Source organism: Oncorhynchus masou, chromosome 17 (genome assembly GCF_036934945.1).
Source record: "Oncorhynchus masou masou isolate Uvic2021 chromosome 17, UVic_Omas_1.1, whole genome shotgun sequence".
Classification (NCBI taxonomy): Eukaryota; Metazoa; Chordata; class Actinopteri; order Salmoniformes; family Salmonidae; genus Oncorhynchus; species Oncorhynchus masou.
In genome coordinates this window covers 18,182,364-18,205,559 of record NC_088228.1, presented here as the reverse complement: position 1 = coordinate 18,205,559, position 23,196 = coordinate 18,182,364, and the positions used below count along the sequence as shown (strand labels likewise).

The 23,196-nt window shown below is 41.5% G+C and overlaps 1 protein-coding gene across 2 annotated transcripts; it reads right to left on the bottom strand.

Annotated features, from left to right (window-relative positions):
• LOC135558634 (zonadhesin-like) lies at positions 1-21,377 on the bottom strand. Of its 2 annotated transcripts, XM_064992583.1 has the most exons (23): positions 21,188-21,377; positions 20,677-20,717; positions 20,080-20,327; positions 16,843-17,395; positions 16,453-16,649; positions 15,778-16,158; positions 11,076-11,377; positions 10,632-10,897; positions 10,185-10,232; positions 9,928-10,065; positions 9,365-9,627; positions 9,170-9,254; positions 8,994-9,065; positions 8,745-8,882; positions 7,934-8,196; positions 7,668-7,752; positions 5,602-7,575; positions 5,178-5,386; positions 4,917-5,073; positions 4,313-4,689; positions 2,688-2,817; positions 881-1,049; positions 1-602 (listed from the first exon to the last, which is right to left on the bottom strand). In XM_064992583.1, the coding sequence occupies exons 1-22, from the start codon at positions 21,262-21,264 to the stop codon at positions 916-918; spliced, it is 6,138 nt and encodes a 2,045-aa protein (XP_064848655.1). In that variant the 5' UTR covers positions 21,265-21,377; the 3' UTR covers positions 1-602; positions 881-915. The 2 variants fall into 2 exon arrangements, with proteins under 2 accessions (XP_064848655.1, XP_064848656.1); XM_064992584.1 differs by lacking the exon at positions 8,745-8,882.
• Positions 21,378-23,196: the final 1,819 nt, after the last annotated feature.

Below are 23,196 nucleotides of genomic sequence, written 5' to 3'. Positions count from 1 at the left end.
TGCAGTGTGAATCATTTTTTATTATTTATAAGATCTCATAAAATTCCTATCATTCCTAGCAATATAATTCAAGAAATAAAACATACATTCAGTGGGATAAAACATCAGCTAAAACACTTGCATCCTTTGTTTACATCGTTTTCTATTATCGTACAGTAATATTGCACATTACAGTCACTGAACTATTGGACATCAGCCTAAAGCTAAAGGAATGTGGGCTTTTGAATATATAGCACACGTTAGCAGTAATACACAAATATGTAACTTGTGTACATTGATTCATACACTAGGTGAACTGTGCAAAGACCCTACAGTAAGACTGAAAGGGATCTCAGAAGACATTTGGGCCATAAGCCACAGTAACGACAGGATTTAAACCAACAGTCATATAGAAGAAGTAGAATACTTCATTGATCTCCTCTCCATACAGTCCACAAAAACCCAAGCTTTTTTTTGTTTAACCCAAGTACTTTCAAATACGCTGTGTCCATTGTAGGAAGGAAAGTGTCTGCCTATGAGAAGAATATTACACAATCAATGGTCTTGATGCATGGAGGTCAGGTCACTGGCCATAGACAACGTTACGAAGGGAAGATGATCCTCTGAAAACATAAAAGAACGAGCAGTCAGTCTTGGTGTTGGTGCTCTTTAAATATGTAACATATGCAATCAATAAAGAATAAGAATGACTGGCATTGTTCCCCTATAAATCACATCTCTCTGCTTGGTAGAGAGATAATTAAAGTGGAACTTGAAATTCTAAAAAAGTTAAATAAGGAGGGGAGTTCCTAATATGGATGCCGTACTTTCCACTCCACACACGATATGGCAGACAATAACATGGCAGTGGTAGCTAGTACTGGTTTCTGTGACTACATACTTCCATGTTATGTTCAGTCTGCCCTCTGTCACTCTCTAGCTCTCTCTGAACTCCTTGATGCTCTTGGCCTGGTTACTGTCGGGCTTCATCATATCGTTCTTCTTGTTGCCATCAAAGTTGCCACACAGGCCGCCTACCCTCCTCTTGTAGGTGTGGGGCAGGATGATCTCTACAGAAAGTAAGCACATGGACATCAGTTTACTGCAATACATAAACCAGTTTACTGTATGTCATAAAGCAGTTTGCTGCATATCATAAAGTAGTTGACTGAATACCATAAAGCAGTTTACTGCATATCATAAAGCAGTTTACTGTATATAATAAAGCAGTTTACTGTATATAATAAAGACGTTTACTGTATAGTATAGAGCAGTTTATATCATAAAGAGGTTTACCGCATGTCATAAAGCAGTTTACACCATAAAGCAGTTGAATGCATATAAAGCAGTTTACTGTGTATCATAAAGGAGTTTACATCATAAAGCAGTTGAATGCATATCATAAAGCAGTTTACTGCATATCATAAAGCAGTTTACTATATTTCACCTTTAACTAGGCAAGTCAGTTAAGAACAAATTCTTAGTTTCAATGATGGCCTAGGAACAGTGGGTTAACTGCCTGTTCAGGGGCAGAACGACAGATTTGTACCTTGTCAGCTTGAGGATTTGAACTTGCAACCTTGCAGTTACTACTACTCTAACCATTAGGCCACCCTGCCACCCCTATCATAAAGCAGTTTACTGCATACCATAAAGCAGTTTACTGCATATCATAAGGCAGTTTACTGCAAAAAATAAAGCAGTTTACTGCATATCATAAAGCAGTTTAATGCATATCATAAAGCAGTTTACTGCATATCATAAAGCAGTTTACTGTATATCATAAAGCAGTTTACTGCATATCATAAAGCAGTTTACTGTATATCATAAAGCAGTTTACTGCATATCATAAAGCAGTTTACTATATATCATAAAGCAGTTTACTGCATATCATAAAGCAGTTTACTATATTTCACCTTTAACTAGGCAAGTCAGTTAAGAACAAATTCTTAGTTTCAATGATGGCCTAGGAACAGTGGGTTAACTGCCTGTTCAGGGGCAGAACGACAGATTTGTACCTTGTCAGCTTGAGGATTTGAACTTGCAACCTTGCAGTTACTACTACTCTAACCATTAGGCCACCCTGCCACCCCTATCATAAAGCAGTTTACTGCATACCATAAAGCAGTTTACTGCAAAAAATAAAGCAGTTTACTGCATATCATAAAGCAGTTTAATGCATATCATAAAGCAGTTTACTGCATATCATAAAGCAGTTTACTGTATATCATAAAGCAGTTTACTGCATATCATAAAGCAGTTTACTGTATATCATAAAGCAGTTTACTGCATATCATAAAGCAGTTTACTATATATCATAAAGCAGTTTACTGCATATCATAAAGCAGTTTACTGCATATCATAAAGCAGTTTACTGCATATCATAAAGCAGTTTACTGTATATCATAAAGCAGTTTACTGCATATCATACATACTGCATACATACATCAAGCATACATTGCACATCTATAGCATATCATAAACATTACACAGATGTGTTTGGATTTATATGTTGTCTTGTTACCACATTTTCACCAAAATATGAAAAAAGGTGTCAGCTGTGATAATAGTATGATTCAATTGTCTGTCCACAGATAAAGCCATATTGTGTGGTCTGTACAGCTGTCTTACTGTCCTATCATTAGAGAGACTACTGAGATACCACTTATTTAAACTCTCCTTTGGCTGTACTATAACAGTGGTGTTACCTGCTCTGCTGTCTCCATCAAACTCCACGGAGAGGCCAAAGTCTGTCTTCAGGTAGATACGAGAGGAACGCTCCAGAATCCTCAGTCCACCTGCTGGTGAGACAGGGGCACGGGTGCTCCTACCGTCCAGCTAGAGAGAGGGAGAGAAAGAGAACAAGCGAAGAAGTGAAAATATTAGTGAACAAAATAATATGCATTCCTCTGAAGTTCAAAGTGTACTACAACCCTGTCATGAACCATTTATTTGATACTGCACAAAGGCTCAACCAGTGCCCGAGCGACTGCTCTTTTGCCCTCCTATGAAAAAGTGCCCTTGCAGCTTGTGGATTTTTGGAATTTTAGGAATTACTTTTGAATTATATTTTGAGTCTCTTCATTTTTAGTAACATTTTTAAATGCAACAAATTGCACATCAATCTAGATAATTTCTTAAACTCTTAAACTCTTAAATCTCAGAATATTATACCCCTCCCCGCCCTCCCGCCCCAGATTGCACTCCTCTGACTTGCATGCAGTGGCTACCGGCTGCAGGAACCAGACGGGGAGACTTGAATACTGGTAGGAGGCTACTTTAGAGTTGGGTCTGTTTCCCACTGTTAGGGACAAAGAATGGGGCAATCTGACTGCTTGTTGGTAAGAGATTATTATTATTATTTATTTCACCTTTATTTAACCAGGTAGGCTAGTTGAGAACAAGTTCTCATTTACAACTGCGACCTGGCCAAGATAAAGCATAGCAGTGTGAACAGACAACACAGAGTGACACATGGAGTAAACAATAAACAAGTCAATAACACAGTAGAAAAAAAGAGAGTCTATATACATTGTGTGCAAAAGGCATGAGGAGGTAGGCAAATAATTACAATTTAGCAGATTAACACTGGAGTGATAAATGATCAGATGGTCATGTGCAGGTAGAGATACTGGTTTGCAAAAGAGCAGAAAAGTAAATAAATAAAAACAGTATGGGGATGAGGTAGGTAAATTGGGTGGGCTATTTACCGATGGACTATGTACAGCTGCTTCGATCGGTTAGCTGCTCAGATAGCAGATGTTTAAAGTTGGTGAGGGAGATAAAAGTCTCCAACTTCAGCGATAGATGTCAGCAACAGAACAAACTTAAATGAAATCAAATCAAATGTAGTTTTTGTTTGCCTTTCTTTATTTTGAGCACCTGCCCCCCAATGGGCTGTGCATGGTTTTGCCACACGCGCTCACACATCTCATGTGTATTTACAGTTTTCTATACTATTCTATTATCTCATTCACTACTCCATTATCTCATTCACTTAATAATGCTGACGTATGTTGTGTAATTTGTTAGATATTACCTGTTACCTGCACTGTTGGAGCTAGAAGCACAAGCATTTCGCTACAACAGGAATAACATCTGCTAATCATGTGTATGTGACCAATACACTTTGATTTGTAACAATTCTAACACCTAGACAGAGATAATGTTTTAGAGAGGTGTTCAATATGACATGGGGCAACTGATTACAAAACGCTGAGGATGAAAAACCCTGGAAGACCGCTATAAATAATGTATAGAGAGAAGTACAGGCTATGAATTGCCTTATACTGTACTTGTCCTGTTAAGTAATGTCTACGTGCAGAATACTTACAACAAGTTTCCTGTTGTTTCTGAACTCCACTGTGTGGTTATAGACTCTGATCTTCAGTCCTCTGAATCGCAGACGGTTGTCGTTCTCTTTGCTGTGATCATGGCTGTCTTCATTGCTGTCCCTTTCCTTGCTGTCTTTATGCTTGTCCTCATCCTTGCTGTTACCATGACGACTGCCACCATGTCTACTGTCCCCGTGACTGTCCACACCATCCTGGTTGACGATCTCAATGACGGCCTCGATGTAGACGTCTTGCTGGTTCTTGGACAGGCCTGTGGTCTGGACCAGAATGTAGGAGTTTCTGCTGTCAAAGTCACGCTTCATGTTGTCAAAAGTTCTGTACTCTGGCTCTCCATTGATAGAGCACTCGCTGAAGTCTGGAAGGCAACAGTAGGGACATCATTAGTGCATAGGCATAGCTGCGGGAAGTAGGGGTGCAGCACCCCCTAAAAATCACAATAAAAACAATTAAATATATAAATATAACTTTATTTATTTATTTTTATCCCAGAAGTAGTGCACTGGGCCTGGAGTAAGATATAGCCATCTGTAGCATGGGAAAACATTTGTACAGCCCATTGAGCAGGTCAAGTGTGGCCTATACCTGTTGACTTGCAGAAATACTGTCCGGCTTCATTCTGAAAACAGACGGTATCCTCATCACACCCATTTTCATCGTCGCAGTCAATCTCCCCCACACCGTCGCCTTCATCACACTCACACTTTTGATGGCAGTGCTCAGTGTACCAGTTCTCTTTAAACTGAAATCAAATAGATAATTAAAGTAATTACACTGCACATGTTACACATATAACTAGGTAGAGACATCTAAAAACAGTTTAGAATTTTGTGCTGGGCTACTCACATTATGACTGTTGCCATTGCTGCCTACACAGCCACACTGCTGGATGGGCACACACACCCTCTGTTTGAGAACAAAGCCGTCGTCACATACACAACCCTGTACACAGGGCTCGTCAGCACGGCAGTCAGGAGGGCCGTGGAGGTGCTTACAGGTGGGCTGGCAGGCGGAGATGCAGGAGATGTAATGGCTGTTCTTTAGGCAAGATGGCGCTAGAGAGAAAATAACAAATACGATGTTGAGTGTAAAGAATATGTATCACATATGTATCACACTGACTGCAAGTATAAGTACAGAGATTACATTTCCCTTGTACTTAGTGTTTTTCCATTTTGAAAAGACAGATTGTATAAAACTTGTTTTAAAGGAGGGGTATGTGATGAATGAAGATTTGAACTTTGTGTTATCGAAGGACACAAAGACTTACTTGGTCTTGCTGTGGTGGGCGGTTGTGGTCTTGCATTTGTTGGTCTTGGTGGTCTTTCAGTTGTTGATTGTAGGGTTTGTGGTCTTTCTGTTGTTGGTCTAGGTGGTCTTGGTCTTTCAGTTGTTGGTCTTGGTGGTCGTAGTCTTTCAGTTGTTGGTCTTAGTGGTCGTAGTCTTTCATTTGTTGGTCTAGGTGGTTGTGGTCTTTCAGTTGTTGGTCTTGGTGTTTCTGGTCTTGCAGTTCTTGGTCTTGGTGTTTCTGGTCTTTCAGTTCTTGGTCTTGGTGTTTCTGGTCTAGCAGTTGTTGGTCTTGATGTTTCTGGTCTTGCAGTTTTTGGTCTTGGTGTTTCTGATCTTGCAGTTGTTGGTCTTGGTGTTTCTGGTCTTGCAGTTGTTGGTCTAGGTGGTCGTGATCTTTCAGTTGTTGGTCTTGGTGTTTCTGGTCTAGCAGTTGTTGGTTTTGGTGTTTCTGGTCTTTCAGTTGTTGGTCTTGGTGGTTGTGGTCTGTCAGTTGTTGGTCTTGGTGTTTCTGGTCTTTCAGTTGTTGGTCTTGATGTTTCTGGTCTTGCAGTTGTTGGTCTTGGTGTTTCTGGTCTTGCAGTTGTTGGTCTTGGTGGTTGTGGTCTTGGTGTTCCTGGTCTTTCAGTTGTTGGTCTAGGTGGTCTTTGTCTTTCAGTTGTTGGTCTAGGTGGTTGTGGTCTTTCAGTTGTTGGTCTTGGTGTTTCTGGTCTTTCAGTTGTTGGTCTTGGTGTTTCTGGTCTTTCAGTTCTTGGTCTTGGTGTTTCTGGTCTAGCAGTTGTTGGTCTTGGTGTTTCTGGTCTTGCGGTCTTTGGTCTTGGTGTTTCTGATCTTGCAGTTGTTGGTCTTGGTGTTTCTGGTCTTGCAGTTGTTGGTCTTGGTGGTTGTGGTCTTTCAGTTGTTGGTCTTGGTGTTTCTGGTCTTTCAGTTCTTGGTCTTGGTGTTTCTGGTCTAGCAGTTGTTGGTCTTGGTGTATCTGGTCTTTCAGTTGTTGGTCTTGGTGTTTCTGGTCTTGCAGTTGTTGGTCTTGGTGTTTCTGGTCTTTCAGTTGTTGGTATTGGTGGTTGTGGTCTTTCAGTTGTTGGTCTTGGTGTTCCTGGTCTTTCAGTTGTTGGTCTTGGTGTTTCTGGTCTTGCAGTTGTTGGTCTAGGTGGTTGTGATCTTTCAGTTGTTGGTCTTGGTGTTTCTGGTCTAGCAGTTGTTGGTTTTGGTGTTTCTGGTCTTGCAGTTGTTGGTTTTGGTGTTTCTGGTCTTGCAGTTGTTGGTCTTGGTGGTTGTGGTCTTTCAGTTGTTGGTCTTGGTGTTTCTGGTCTTTCAGTTGTTGGTCTTGGTGTTTCTGGTCTTACAGTTGTTGGTCTTGGTGTTTCTGGTCTTGCAGTTGTTGGTCTTGGTGGTTGTGGTCTTTCAGTTGTTGGTCTTGGTGTTCCTGGACTTTCAGTTGTTGGTCTTGGTGTTTCTGGTCTTGCAGTGGTTGGTCTAGGTGGTCGTGATCTTTCAGTTGTTGGTCTTGGTGTTTCTGGTCTAGCAGTTGTTGGTTTTGGTGTTTCTTTACTTTCAGTTGTTGGTCTTGGTGTTTCTGATTTTTCAGTTGTTGGTCTTGGTGTTTCTGGTCTTGCAGTTGTTGGTCTTGGTGTTTCTGGTCTTGCAGTTGTTGGTCTTGGTGTTTCTGACCTTTCAGTTGTTGGTCTTGGTGTTTCTGGTCTATCAGTTGTTGGTCTAGGTGGTCGTGATCTTTCAGTTGTTGGTCTAGGTGGTCTTCGTCTTTCATTTGTTGGTCTAGGTGGTTGTGGTCTTTCAGTTGTTGGTCTTGGTGTTTCTGGTCTATCAGTTGTTGGTGGTTGTAGCTTAGTTGTTGTGGGTGGTTCAGGTCTTGTAGTAGTTGGAGCTGGTGCAGTGGTGGACTTGTCCACTGGAGGGAGAACAGGTTTCTCTGTTGGTGTTGGTGGCTTAATCAAGTCTAGAAGATAAAATAATATCCAAATTATGACAATGACCCCAAACATGGTTGTGTATTTGACCAATATGAACTATAGAGGGAGTGACCCTTACCTGCACATCGCCCACGATGCAGAGATACATCATCTATAGTCACGTCGGACTGATCAGTGGTGCCTCTGTGGCCCTCGAAGAAGATCTGAGATCAAAGTAAATTCATTCAGGGGAAAAATTCATAATAGCAAATTGATATATAACAAACAGGTAAAGTAAACACATTTGGTCAAAAGGACCTCTGGATGAACGAGCTAGTCTTTAAATTACAACATACAGGGTGGAAAAGGCCAGAGGCTACACCAAGACCAAGGTCACACCACTACCTGGAAAGGTCCAGTGGTCATCAGATCCACCTGAGCCCGTTGCCATGAGTCTCCCTGGTTGTTCCTCTTCCCCCACACCCCATCCACATAGCGGCCCTGGAGCAGGTAGACGTGCAGACCCATGGTCTCGGCCGAGCCAGACATGTGGTACCAGAACTGCAGACACTGAGGACCGGGGTCAGAACACTCAGAGCTGAGGAGGCGAGCCGTGTCTCCGTCAGACACACTGTTGGCCTCGATGTATAAGTAGTGACCAAATGGACCTGCCGATTATAGGTGAGAGTAGATTAGATAAGATTAGAGATGGGGTCACAGGGCCTCCTGAGTGGCGCAGACCCGGGTTTGATCCCGGGTGCTAAGAAGCGGTTAGGCGGGTCATGTTTCAGAGGACCATTGACCCAACCTTTGCCTCACGAGCCCATTGGGAAGTTGCAGCGATGAGACAAGATTGAAAAAGGGGGTAAAAAAAAGAAAAAAAGAGGTGGGGTCACATGAAATTCTTTTAGATTTTATTAGGGTTTCTAACAGCAATGGGACAGGTCAGATTGTTTATGTAAGGGTGTAGATCTAACGATATAGCCATTGAGGTTAATTGAGCAAAAATAATAGTTGAGGGTAAGTCTTTCGATCCAATTTGGACTTTCAGGTCCGTCGTTTGAGTTTCGGAGATTTAGCAACCATTACAATGCATTAAAAAGCATTACAATGTCCAACAATAAGCATACTGGCGCACATTCAGGCGGTAGCCCTGACCGGGACTGAAACCTGGGTCCAGTGACTGTCAAGCCAAACACATCCTACGAACACCTACTTCCTTTTGTGTGGTCAGCTGATGGCCCAGTCATGGCAGTGGGGGTGGAGCCACTGTGCCTTGTCCAATCAAAAACGCCTGTCATCAGCTGGGTAAAACCACAGAGGTCCTGCTCAAAAGCGCAATCAAGGTTGCAGACTGAACCGGGAACATTGGGAACATTTGTAAATGTCAACATGAGTCTAAAATTTTAACATATTATTCTGAAATATCTTTCCATAAGAAAATGTGTCTATAGATGTTATGTACCTGGGTGTGGGGCAACTCCTCCATCAACTGAGGAAGGAACAGAAGCTCCACTAATACCACCAATCGAAGAACCTGCCAGAGGAAGCAAAGGAATGGCATTGGTCATAAAGGGTGAACGTTTTCTGACATTCAGGGATTAGATAAAGCATGTGTCCCTATGATAATTAAAAACTCACCTGAGCATGATTCATAGTGGATGGAGACGTCATCAAATGCCACATCAGACCGAGGGTCAGAGCCTCGTATTCCCTCCATGATGATCTGAAACAGAGACATTTTGTGTTGGATGAAAAACAATCTCCCCTCTCTTTATAAAATCACAATCTTTTCACACTAGTTAACCCTCTTAAACCTCTGTGACCTTCTCCTACCTTGAATGACCCATCGATTATAATATCCACTTCTGCCGGATACCATGTGGAGCCCTGGTTGTTGGCTTTGGACCACAGTTTTTTGTTTCTGTTGTGCTGGTCAAGCTGGTAGACATTGAGAGCCATGGCTGTGGCCTGTCCGTACATGTGGTACCAGAAGCGCAGGCAGTATTTGCCTGGCCCGTTTTGGCATTTAGGGCTCATCATACGGGCAGAGTCTCCGTGGTAAACACCGTCACCCTCAATGTACATGTAGGAGCCACCTGACCAACAAACACACGCAGGCACACTTTAACATCACGACTCACAGCATATTAGCTCTGAAATGGCTTGCTTCCATGGTGTCTATGGTATCTTCTATGTAGACAGGTATTTATATATATATATATATATAACTATCTGTACAAGTCGATAGGCTACAAACATGTATTGATGCATTCATTGAATAAAACATTCATTGAATAACAGTGACTGATCCACATTTGAACATTGAGATTAGATCTGGGTGTGTAAGATATTGGTCATTTCAGATATTTTTTTGTCACAACCATGTAACCTCTCACCTCCTGTGGTATGGTCTTGGGTTGGCCCTGTGAGGTCAGATGGGGTTGGGCCTCTCAGTCTCCTCCAATCAAAACTGTCCTGAATAATTTGCTCCCACCCACACTCGCTCTTGTCAAAGTTGCAGTCTAGAGGACAAACTGTAGGAGGCAGAACCATAGAAAAATAGAAAAATCTGTCATCAAATGAACCAGATGGTATAAAAGGCATGGAAACATTGATCCATTTGATACAAAAATAATGTGGTCAAGTTTCTTACGTTCCTTGTCAGGTGTTGGTGGTATCGTGGGAGGGCCAGGGAGACTATCTACAATGATAAGACAGACAGCAAGGTTTTTCACAGGAACACATTGGACAAGCCTCAGGTTCAGGTGGATGTGAGGGAGGGCAATGTAAGAGAAGTAGGGCGGAGGGGAGGAGGAAAAAAAGGGCAGGAATTAGGGATGAAAGAGGGGAAGGAAAAGAAGAATGGAGTAAGGAATGAAGGATCCAAGTTGAAGACTACAGCAAAAAGCTAAGTGTACGATGATGGATGGGGTGAGCAAACTCCATACAATCCTGGTACGGTGTTCATATTAGGATAGCCTCACCGTAGTAGTGGGTCCATAACCAAATATAAATTACATTAAAACCTGAAGATTGCCTCTAAACTCAATACATCATCATCATCATCATTACGAAAATAACCCCATCAAAAAACACTCACCACAGGCGGTGTCGTTCCACCAAGGAGGCAGGGTCACATTGGCCACTTCGCAGGTGGTCACATAGGACCTCAGGGAGTCACATGTCACAAGTATGTTCCCCCCGGAGGCACAGTGGTCGGACATACAGCTGTCGATGTAGGGTGTGGGGTGGACGAAGGGGTGGCAGAGCTTGAAGGCTTCGCGCAGCAGTTTGGAACACTCCCGGTAGCCCTGTTCGTCCAAATGAGAGTCACATGGTTGGGGGGCAGGGGGGGAGGCAACACATCTAGGGTAGAAGGGAAAGGAGAGGAGATCAGTGGTGGACTGGATTTGTTCATAGAATAGTGTTGATGACACAACCATAGTTCCGCATTTCAGATTATGCACCGGATATGGTAAATTAACTACGAACCAAATGCCCATTGTACGTTACCGTTATGGTTTAAAACAATTAACCCACTCACCGATCGTCTTCCGGACTATTCACTCTCCAGCTGTTAGCGAATGTGACCACGTTGGTCTCGGGTTTGGTGCCGTTAGGGGTCATGAAGTCATCCCCCTGGTCATCGGAGTAGGTACCACAAAGGCCGCACATCTTACCCTTGTAGCGCTCGTCCAGCTGCAGGAAAAGCCTGCTCTGGTCGTCCAGCAGCATCCGAAGGCCAAAGGTCGTCTCCATGACAGTGTACTGCTTCTTCTTGTACAGCTTCACCTCGCCGTATGTGCCATTTACTGTAACAGGAAGATGCTGCCAAACATGGTTCACCTGCAGGGGAGAGTAGGGAAGGGTAGAGTGGAGCCAAGTAAAATAGATGACAGTAGAACTGAACTGAATTAAATTGAATTGTTGTTGGAGTAATGTACAGTACCAGTCAAAAGTTTGGACGCACCTACTCATTCAAGGGGTTTTCTTTATTTTTTACTATTTTCTACATTGTAGAAAAATAGCGAAGACATCAAAACTATGAAATAACACATATAGAATCATGTAGTAACCCAAAAATTGTTAAACCAATCAAAATATATTTTAAATTCTTCAAAGTAGCCACCATTTGCCTTGATGACAGCTTTGCACACGCTTGCCATTCTCTCAACCAGCTTCATGAGGTAGTCACCTGGAATGCATTTCAATTAACAGGTGTGCCTTGTTAAAAATTAATTAATGCGTTTGGGACAATCAGTTGTGTTGTGACAAGGTTGGGGTGTTATACAGAAGATAGCCATATTTGGTAAAAGACCAAGTCCATATTATGGCAAGAACAGCTCAAATATGGCAAGAACAGCTCATCATTACTTCAAGGCATGAAGGTCATTCAATCCATAACATTTCAAGAACTTTTAAAGTTTCTTCAAGTGAAGGCGCAAAAACCATCAAGTGCTATGATGAAACTGGCTCTCATGAGGACCGACACAGGAAAGGAAGACCCAGAGTTACCTGTGCTGCAGAGGATAAGTTCATTAGAGTTACCAGCCTCAGAAATTGCAGCACAAACAAATGCTTCACAGAGTTCAAGTAACAGACATATCTCAACATCAACTGTTCAGAGGAGAATCAGGCCTTCATGGTTGAATTGATGCAAAGAAACCACTAATAAGCAACACCGACAACAAGAAGAGACTTGCTTGGGCCAAGAAACACGAGTAAAGGACATTAGACGGGTGGAAATCTGTCCTTTGGTCCGATGAGTCCAAATTTGCTATTTTTGATTCCAACAGCCTTGTCTTTGTGAGATGCAGAGTAAGTGAACGGATGATCTCTGCATGTGTGGTTCCCACCGTGAAGCATGGAGGAGGTGTGGTGGTTTGGGGGTGCTTTACTGGTGACACTGTCAGTGATTTATTTAGAATTCAAGGCACACTTAACCAGCATGGCTACCACAGTATTCTGCAGCGATTTGCCATCCCATCTGGTTAGAGCTTAGTGGGACTATCATTTGTTTTCAACAGAACAATGACCCAACACACCTCCAGGCTGTGTAATGGCTATTTGACCAATAAGGAGAGTGGTGGAGTGCTGCATCAGATGACATGGCCTCCACAATCACCCGATTTCAACCCAATTGTTTGGGATGAGTTGAACCGCAGAGTGAAGGAAAAGCAGCCAACAAGTGTATAGCATATGTGGGAACGCCTTCAAGAACGTTGGAAAAGCATTCCAGGTGAAGCTGGTTGAGAGAATGCCAAGAGTGTGTTATATATGGGGGAAACAATCTTCCCAGGTCTGCAGATTTTGCTGCGAGGATGCAGAGTCATTAGATCATTTATTTTGGTACTGTCCATATGTAGCTCGTTTTTTGTCACAGGTTCAGGAATGGCTGAAGAATTGCAACATTTACCAAGAGCTAACGCTGCAGATAACAATACTGGGTGATTTGAAAAGTCATAGTCAATCGATCAATAACATAATCATTATTTTAGCAAAAATGTTTATCTTTAATTTACAATCTGTAGAAACTATGAGAATAGAAAGGTTCAGTACTTTTGTGAAACATCACATCACAGCACAGTTGATAAATATATGTTTTAAGAGATATATGGGAGGGGCTGAATGGAGCTGATGGGTGGGACTAATAACAACAAGATAACCAATGTAAAACATACGGGGTCTGTAAAATGTATATAGGTTCAGAACTTTTGTGAAATAGCACAGCTACAAATATATGGCAAATAGAAATCAAACTGGATGGACATCAGAAATAGAGGAAGGTCAGGACTAAAAACAAAGAAAATATAACTACTGTAAAAATAGATTGTGTCTGTAATATGTATATAGTATGAATAAGCTGGAAGTAGAAGCCTAAGTGTTATTGTTGGTTAGTTTACTCCAATTGGGGGATGGGTGGTAGGATTTGCAGGGAATAATAAAGGAAGGTATATTCTTAGAAGAAGCGAGTATATGTACATGTGTATGTGTATATATGTGTATATGTATGAATGTTTATACAGTTGAAGTGGGAAGTTTACATGCACCTAGACTGGAGTAATTAAAACATTGTTTTTCAACCACTCCACAAATTTCTTGTTGACAAACTATGGTTTTGGCAAGTCTGTTAGGACATCTACTGTGTGCATGACACATGTAATTTTTCCAACAATTGTTTGACATATTATTTCACATATAATTCACTGTATCACAATTCCAGTGGGTCAGAAGTTTACATACAATAAATTGACTGTGCCTTTAAACAGCTTGGAAAATTCCATAAGATAATGTCATGGCTTTAAAAGCTTCTGATAGGCTAATTAACATCATTTGAGTCAATTGAAGGTGTACCTGTGGATGTATTTCAAGGCCTACCTTCAAACTCAGTGCCTCTTTGCTTGACATCATGGGGAAATCAAAAGAAATCAGAAAGAAAATGGTAGACCTACAAAAGTCTGGTTCATCCTTGGGAGCAATTTCCAAACGCCTGAAGGTACCACGTTCATCTGTACAAACAATAGTACGCAAGTATAAACACCATGGGTCCATGCAGCCGTCATCTCGATCAGGAAGGAGACGCGTTCTGTCTCCTAGAGATGAACGTACTTTGGTGTGAAAAGTACAAATCAATCCCAGAACAACATCAAAAGACCTTGTGAGGATGCTGGAGGAAACAGATACAAAAGTATCTATATCCACAGTAAAACGAGTCCTATATCGACATAACCTGAAAGGCCACTCAGAAAGGAAGAAGCCACTGCTCCAAAACCTCCATAAAAAAGCCAGACTACGGTTTGCAACTGCACATGGGGACAAAGATCGTACTTTTTAGAGAAATGTCCTCTGGTCTGATGAAACAAAAATGGAAAATGTTTGGCCGTAATTACCATCGTTATGTTAGGAGGAAAAAAGGGGGAGGCTTGCAAGCCGAAGAAGACCATCCCAACCGTGAAGCATGGGGGTGGCAGCATCATGTTGTGGGGGTGCTTTGTTGCAGGAGGGACTGGTGCACTTCACAAAGTAGATGGCATCATGAGGAAATAAAATTATGTGGATATATTGAAGCAACATCTCAAGACATCAGTCAGAAAGTTAAAGATTGGTCGCAAATGGGTCTTCCAAATGGACAATGACCCCAAGCGTACTTTCGAAGTTGTGGCCAAATGGCTTAAGGACAATAAAGTCAAGGTATTGGAGTGGCCATCACAAAGCTCAGACCTCAATCCTATAAAAAAATTGTGGGCAGAACCCAAAAAAGCACATGCGAGCAAGGAGGCCTACAAACCGGACTCAGTTACACCAGCTCTGTCAGGAAGAATGGGCCAAAATTCACCCAACCTATTGTGGGAAGCTTGTGGAAGGCTACCCGAAACGTTTGACCCAAGTCAACTTGGTGTGTGTAAACTTCTGACCCACTAGAATTGTGATACAGTGAATTATAAGTGAACTAATCTGTCTGTAAACAATTGTTGGAAAAATGACTTGTGTCATTCACAAAGCAGATGTCCTAACCGACTTCCCAAAAACTATAGTTTGTTAACAAGAAATTTGTGGAGTGGTTGAAAAACGAGTTCTAATGACTCCAACTTAAGTGTATGTAAACTTTCGACTTCAACTGTATATATACATGTGTATGTTTGTGTATATATATAGATTTACCCCAAAAATATATGGGTGATTTATGATGCAGACAATTACATTGATGGGAGCAACAGTCTATCTGCAATATTAAAGACGATCCACCCCCTACATTTAAAAAAAAATAAGAAGAAGAAGAAAAAAAAGAGTGTGCAAAGCTGTCATCAAGACAAAGGGTAGCTACATTGAAGAATCTTGTTTAAAACTTTTTTGGTTACTACATGATTCCATATGTGTTATTTCATAGTTTTGATGTCTTCACTATTATTCTACAATGTAGAAAATAGTCAAAATAATGAAAAGCCTTTGAATGAGTAGGTGTGTCCAAACATTTGACTGGTACTGTAGGTCTCCACCATCTCACAGGACAAATTGTAGACACTAAAGTACACTGAATTGTCACAAATACAAATGAAGACATATAATGGATAGGCATAGTTAGATTCTGCACTACTAGTCTACATAACGTTTATTTGACCTGTCATGCCAAAACAATACAGAGCAGTGGGAGGGCTAGTGGGAATACAGTGGGTCAGCATTGCATGCTTATGTAATCACAACAAGTAAAGAAAGATTATTCACAATTTTGTCGTTTTCATACTTACTGTGGCACTGTAGTTTTGCATCTTCAAATGCAGACCGCTTGTCTCCAGAACCACTGCGCCCAGCTTGGCACTGCTCTCGTTTCTGGGGTTCCAGTTCTGGCCCGTCACTGAGAACTGGATGGGTGTGTCCCCGCCGCAAGTCTTGGCCAAGTTATAGCTGCAGCCCCCCTGGAAGGTGTATGCCTTGCCGTCGAAGGTGATGTAGTGGGGGTCTCCGTAGACGTGGCAGGTGGCCGGGCTGGAGAGGAAGCAACCGTTGACCCCCTCCTTGACCTTGCACACCTCGTCGGCCGCGCAGGAGGAAGCAGCACACTGGAGTCTGTCCCCACCCATACACTGGCACACACAATTACACTCACCTTCCATGAATGTCTCTCCTCTCTAGAAAAGGGTGAAGAATAGAGTGATGAACACCAACATTCTCTGTGTGTGTGTGTTGTGTGTGTGTTTCTGTCTGTCTGTCTGTCTGTCTGTCTGTCTGTCTGTCTGTCTGTCTGTCTGTCTGTCTGTCTGTCTGTCTGTCTGTCTGTCTGTCTGTCTGTCTGTCTGTCTGTCTGTCTGTCTGTCTGTCTGTCTGTCTGTCTGTCTGTGTGTGTGTGTGTGTGTGTGTGTGTGTGTGTGTGTGTGTGTGTGTGTGTGTGTGTGTGTGTGTGCGTGCGTGTTAACATTCCCTACTTCATAGTGTTCTCCCTTTATCCAGCAGCCGCAGTCCTCTGCAGGTACACAACTTCCCCCGCTGAGCTTGAAGCCTGGGTCACACACACACCTCTCCTCACACCTCCCACATGCCCCTTGATTATCCATGCTGGAGCAGACCTCAGGGCAGCCCTTAGCACAGGCATTGTAGTGGCTGTTAGCACCACACTTCAGGGCTGGGGGAGGAAGAGAGAGAGAGATATGAGACAAAAGTCTGGTCATGGTGTAAAAGAGGGCTATCACCACCACCAACATCATCATTATCATCATCGTCATCATCATCAAGTTCTCTCCAACTTCACCAGTTAATAAGAGCAAACTGTTTACTACAACAGGAAGGTGAAAAGAGCAAACCATAAAACAACTTACGACACATAGTCGAGGTCCTCCAGGCTGGTACGAGCACCCCGGCCTTGAGACACATATCTGAGTAGGACTGCAGGGCTTCACACAGGACCTCTGGGTCACCATCTGCTCCACACATCTCCGCCACACAGCTCCGGAAGTAGGTCTCTGCTCCCAGAACAGACTGGCAGCCAGAGAAAGGCCCATGCCTGGAGACCAGGGACCCACAGTATGGCTCGCTGGCATACTCCGCCTCCTCAGTTGGTTGACACTCAAGGGGGAGGACGGTCAAGTCACAGGCCTCGCTCTGCCAGTTCTGTCCGAATGTGGCAGAGTCTTCAGCCTCGGAACTGCCAGGTGTTTGGTAATCATCGTCTCTCAGGTGGTTGAAGTTCCCACACAGGCCACAGACTTTACCGGAGTACGATACGGGAACGGTGATATGAACAGCACCAGCGTCGTCGTAGGATACAAAAAGGTTGAAGTTTGTCTCCACAGTGACGGAAGCGGCGTTGCCTTGGATGTTGACAGTGCCGCCATTGAGGCTCAGAGGGAGTTTCCTCCAAATGCCATTGACCTGAAAACATGATACAGATTAGTGTGCTTGAAAGACTTTGGTCTTTCTTTGCCGTTCCCACATCTATGGTAGTATGTAGTAAATATTTACTGGATCAAGGTGTTCAATACTTTGGAATAGGGGACAAATTACTAATGCCCTAATGGCCCATAAAACTTTGAAAACCTGATAAGGTTTCATATTATTGTACATTATTGTGTAACAGAACTTTGAACTCATCTGAACTTAGATATATTGTAAATACTTTTAAAGATATCAGTCAATGGAAACAGCAGATACAGTGAGCTCCAAAAGAATTGGGCCAGTGACAGTGAAATGTTTTATTGTTTTGGCTCTGTACTTCAGCAGTTTGGATTTGCAATAATATAATGATTATGAGGGTATTTCATCAATATGGGATTAACCGTTTAGAAATTACAGCACTTTTTGTACATAGTCTCCATATTTTAGGGGACCAAAAGTATTGGGACAAATTCACTTCTATGCATTTTAAAGTAGTAAAAAGTGAAGTATTTGGTCCTATATTCATAGCACACAATGCTTACATCAAGCTTGTGACTGTAAACATTTGTTGGATGCTTTTGCTGTTTGTTTTGATTGTGTTTCAGATGATTTTGTGCCCAATAGAAATTAATGGTAAATAATGTATTGTGTTATTTTGGAGTCACTTGTATTGTAAATAATAATATAATATGTTTCTATACATTTCTACATTCTACATTGTGGATGCTACCATGATTACAGATATTCCTGAATGAATCGTGAATAATGATGATTGAGAGGGTCATTGGCATTATCTGCATAAATGGCTGTATATTTGCATTTCACAGGAGAGAAACACACCTTATCTGTGGCAATCCCAATGAAGAGATGTTCCCCCAGAAGTCCTGGGGTCACTGACACAAGGAGACGTGTGATGACTGATGAAAATGTGAATTGACTAAATGAATGTTACTGTGTGAATTAAATTGTCATGTTTGGTTTGTTTCAAGAGCTCATAAAGGGCTGCACATTTGGATATGTCTCACTGCATTGTACGCTATCAGGTTGATGCATTTTTAAAGTGACTGGATTGAAATTGTATGTTGGGTTGATTGGTTATCAGGCACATTCCTGTTGTCTGGTCAGAACATTCCAATTCAATTGATTAGATTAGAATCTGGGTGTGTTGTTCCTGCGTTTTGTTTTCACTAGCAAAGAGCTCAGAAATGTTAATTCAGGCTGGGGATGCGTTCCCGCTTGAATTTGGTTAAAAGGGCAGTGAATTCGCTCATACTTTGAGAACTTGCTACCAAGCTCCTGTGTGTATCAGACACACATCATTTCTTCTCTTATGGGTTATTCTGACCTGAAGACACGTGTAACCACTTTAAGTCTTAACCTATTGGTGATAGTTACTTACTCTGTGTTATTCTCTAATGTATCATGTATTTCGTGTACACTGTACTTGTTTGATTGTCAATTATTTTCTAATTGTTGAATTGAGTAAATGCATTCCTCGTTTTACAGAGTAACTCTTTGATTGACGATAAGCCTATAATGTAATAGGTCCATTGATAGTGGTTATATAAACTAAACACATATCACATGCTTGGGTACCACCTTGACATCCCCGATCTGCTGGCCTCAATAACTTAATGCTAGAACATTGGTTGCCAGGATTAGCTATTTGAATCTAGTCTTAATAATTGCATAACAATGCAAGTTAGACTCGCTACCTTGCTATATATTCTCCAGAGACCCACAGGGCCTGTTGCATTCATTCACATCATATTGGAGTCAGATTGATGACTGTAGTTTAGTATTATTAAACAGAATTTCTACTTAATGGTTGGGTCATTTTTATACATCTACATAATGGTGACCCCTCATCCTCAGTTGATGGGGATTTCCACCAACCTACAACCTTGTTATTGTAATGGTGACAGGATTAGCATGTCTTGGGGGTATGATATTTGTGCATCTGTAACTTTCTCACTCATCATTAATCACGATTCATTTAGGATTATCTGTAATCATGGTAGCATCCAAATTAATGTAGAAGTGTTCAGAATCATGTTATACTCTTATTTACAATAAAAGTGACTCCAAAATGACACACTACATTATTTACCATTAATTTCTATTGGGCAGAAAATTATCTGAAACCCCACCAAATCAAACAGCAAATGCATCCAACAAATTTGTAGTCACAAGCTTGATGTAGTCATTGTGTGCTATGAATATGGAACCAAATACTACACGTTTTACTACTTTAATACACATATAAGTGAATTTGTCCCAATACTTTTGTTCCCCTAAAATGGGGGGACTATGTACAAAAATATGAAAATACCCTCAAATTGAAGCTAACAGTCTGCACTTTAACCTCGTAGTCATTGTATAATTTCAAACCCAAAGTGATGGAGTACAGAGCCAAAACAACAACAAAAAATGTCACTGTCCCAATACTTTTGGAGCTTAATGTATATCTACATTTAGACCCAGTGACTTTGTTTAGCACTATTATGCAGTGACTCAATTACAAATAGCACAACTAAAGTCAGAATATATTTCTGTGTCAAGATACATTATGTAACATTATAACGTGGTCAGTTGGAATTTGCAAGACTAAATCACATGTGAAAGTGATTATAACCAATAAACCATTATAACTTCAATGTAACAACCTACAAGGTACTCACCATGACCCGGTGGTTTTGTCTCTTGTGCAGGGAGACCCTGAGGTTCTCCACTTCCACCTTGACCTGCTGAACAGCAGACACGGAGGAGTTCCCTCTCAGCTCATTCTTCACCTCCACACTGAAGTGGGACAGGGGTGTCTCAGAGGGCGCGCACACCCGGGTCAGGACGTAGGTACAGGGTCCCACGAAGCGGAAGTTGGCCCCGTCAAAGGTGCTGTAGTGGGGGTTGCTGTGGACAGTACAGGTCCCTGAGAGAGAGAGAGAGAGAGAGAGAGAGAGAGAGAGAGAGAGAGAGAGAGAGAGAGAGAGAGAGAGAGAGAGAGAAAATGTAAACATTTTAATACACTATTCTGTGTTTTGGCTTTTAATAAAGGTGTGTCTTTCTCCAAAGTTACTGTAGCAAGAAATTGGTGGTGTGGATGACACTGGAATTAAGGACGTGAACTGCACACAAGTGTAGCCTATAAGCCAGACTGATGAATAGGTTGCTAGTTCTACTGACAAAACCCATTTCTCCTTTTGCAATCATTGTGTTGTTTGAAAAAAAAAACAGCAAAACAATGCTAAGCATTATTTGTTTTTAAAACTATTTCGCACCTGCATCTGTCCTGGTAACTGATGAGCTGTCACCTTCAATGCTGAAGGAAGAAAAACAACATCAGGATCAAATCAAAACATTGGAAGAGAAATGGATATCAAAGTAGAACACGTTGTTTGCCTGTCAATACATCAACATCCTAACCTCGATGTCATGGTGCTATCAGACAACAAGTTGCAAACAAAGGTTCACCATTAGTATTATTAATACTAACGTGGACATAATAAGGACTTAGACAGTAATCATAGAAGTGAGAAGACTGAGATGCAGCCAGAGAGAGAGAGAGAGAGGGGAGGGAAGAGGGGGCAGAAAAGAGACACACAAACACATAGAGCCCCAGTGTCCGATACCTATGCCAAGGCAGATGGATGGATGGATGGAGGAAGGGAGGGAGGAAGGGAGTGTGTTGGAGAAGAAGGGAAAGTGATAGAGTGAGAGAGAGAGAGTAACTAAAAGTATGTTAGATGCTAGACATTAGACCAAGAGATACAGTATGATAGTGAGACCCACCTTGCGTTGGTTCCTGCCTGTAGCAGGCAGAGGAGGGCTGCTGTAGTCACCAACCCAGTGTAGGTGCCTCCTAGCATGGCTGTTCTCCTTGCTGTGGTCCCTTATGGAGGCTAGAGATAAAACACTGTTTGCACTCTTTGTACAGAGAGAGTGGAGAGTACTGAGTCTCCGAGTGTTGTCAGGTCTCACTCTGATTCTGACTGGGAAGAGGAGAGCAGGCAGGCAGGCTTTTATAAGGGGGAAGCACACACCTGATAAGGTAAAACCCAGAGCAGTGGGCGGATAAAGTAGAAAATGGGGGTGGTCAGGTGTATGGCGTCAAACAGACATTGAATTGACGAATTGATTGAGAAACAATTACTATAAAGTGTGTCAGTCTCCAGGTCAGGGATTTAGTATAGGAACAAAGCTATGACATGGCTAGTAGACTACCCACGCTGATTAGAGATTGATGATAATCAAAAGATGCTGTTTTATTATGCTTTTTCCCCCACTTCTTAGGAGATAGGACCATATAAAAAACACAAGGAAAAAGTGAGGACAATCATTGAGATATATTTTTTATAGAATTAATTAAAAATGTATTTATTGATAAGATCAAGAGTGGAAATGAGGGGAAATTCAGGGGAATCGGGTTCTGGGAGTGAATTTACGGTAGTAAAATTGTGCTTTTTAAGTTAAATTCAAGTATTATACATTGGTGGGTTCCCAGAGTGATTCCCCCCCATTTCCACGCCTGGCTTAGACATTTTTCTATTGGAAAACTACATTGCTAAAGTTAGTTAATTTGCTTATTTCAGACACCTCATGATCCAAAAAGTAAAAGGTGAGTGTAAAGCACTGTATTTAGTTCCACTATGAACAAAAAACTGAAACAAAGTTAAAGCAGATTAATACTTAAACAAGGTGGCATTTATAGAAATCTTGTGTTTGACAATGGGTTTGTTTATGAACAGGAACAAACAATGCAGATATAAGCAAGCTTGGTAGTTAACAACTTTCACTTTTCTTATAACCAATATTCATCAATATTAACCTGGTTCATTCCATCAATGATGGTAAAACAAAATCATGCAAAACCTAAAAAAACATACTTTGTTGCATATTGGTCATAGAAAAGGAGTGTATTTACTCAGTGCTTGCTGTCTTGGCAAAATCATACTGGAAACAGAAGGGTAAATTGTCTGTACAGATGTAGGATCTTAATTCAATCATTATTTTGTTGCTGAGAATTTTCCTGCGCAGCAGGAAATGCAAACTTGCAGTGTATTTGAGGTTTAGAAAAAGCTTCTAAAATTGGTAATTTCCATTTAGAAATGTCAGACTTGATTTTCCCTAACGAAAAATGTATCAACGCCTATAAAAATGTCAATTTATTATAATCCACATAATAATTTACATTTCCCATTGCTGCAGGATAATTTTTCTGCTCTAGCAAACTGGCTCAAATTAGGATCCTACATCTGTACTATATAACAGTTCAGAATGTGAAATACTCCAGGTTGTTGACATGCACTATAACATGTATCATATTAGCCACTTCCTCCTCAATGAAAACTTAATCTGTAATCCAGGGACTACAAATGGAAATGAGCCTTTAAGCTAAATTGCACATTTACAGAAGATACATGTGCATTCATTAAAGTCAAGTCAAGTAAGAGTAAAGCAAAGTAAAGCTCAGTGACTTCAAGGAGAAATAATATTATGTGACAGAGTGTGTGTCGAGAGAGCATTCATGACATTCATTAGGGTGGCAGGTAGCCTAGCGGCGGTTAAGAGTGTTGTGCCAGTAACCGGAAGGTCGCTGGTTTGAATATCTGAGGCGACAGGGTGAAAAATCTGTTGATGCAAGGCTCTTAACCCCAACTGCTCCTGTAAATCGCTTTGGATAAGAGTGTCTGCTAAATGACAAAAATGTCAATTACAAAGCTCTTCCTTATCACTGTAAATGCATGTAAGCAAATACTTTGCCCAGACACTGAATATTTCCCAAAAGGGAGGCAGATGAT

Bases quoted from the DNA above. Each gene is read 5' to 3' on its own strand.
- LOC135558634 (XM_064992583.1), bottom strand. From the start codon at position 21,264: ATGCTAGGAGGCACCTACACTGGGTTGGTGACTACAGCAGCCCTCCTC. The intron at 16,650-16,842 runs GTAAGTTGTTTT...TTCCTCCCCCAG, and splicing joins GAGGACCTCGACTATGTGTC to CCCTGAAGTGTGGTGCTAAC. The intron at 8,883-8,993 runs GTACATAACATC...TTCCCGGTTCAG, and splicing joins AGGAGTTGCCCCACACCCAG to TCTGCAACCTTGATTGCGCT.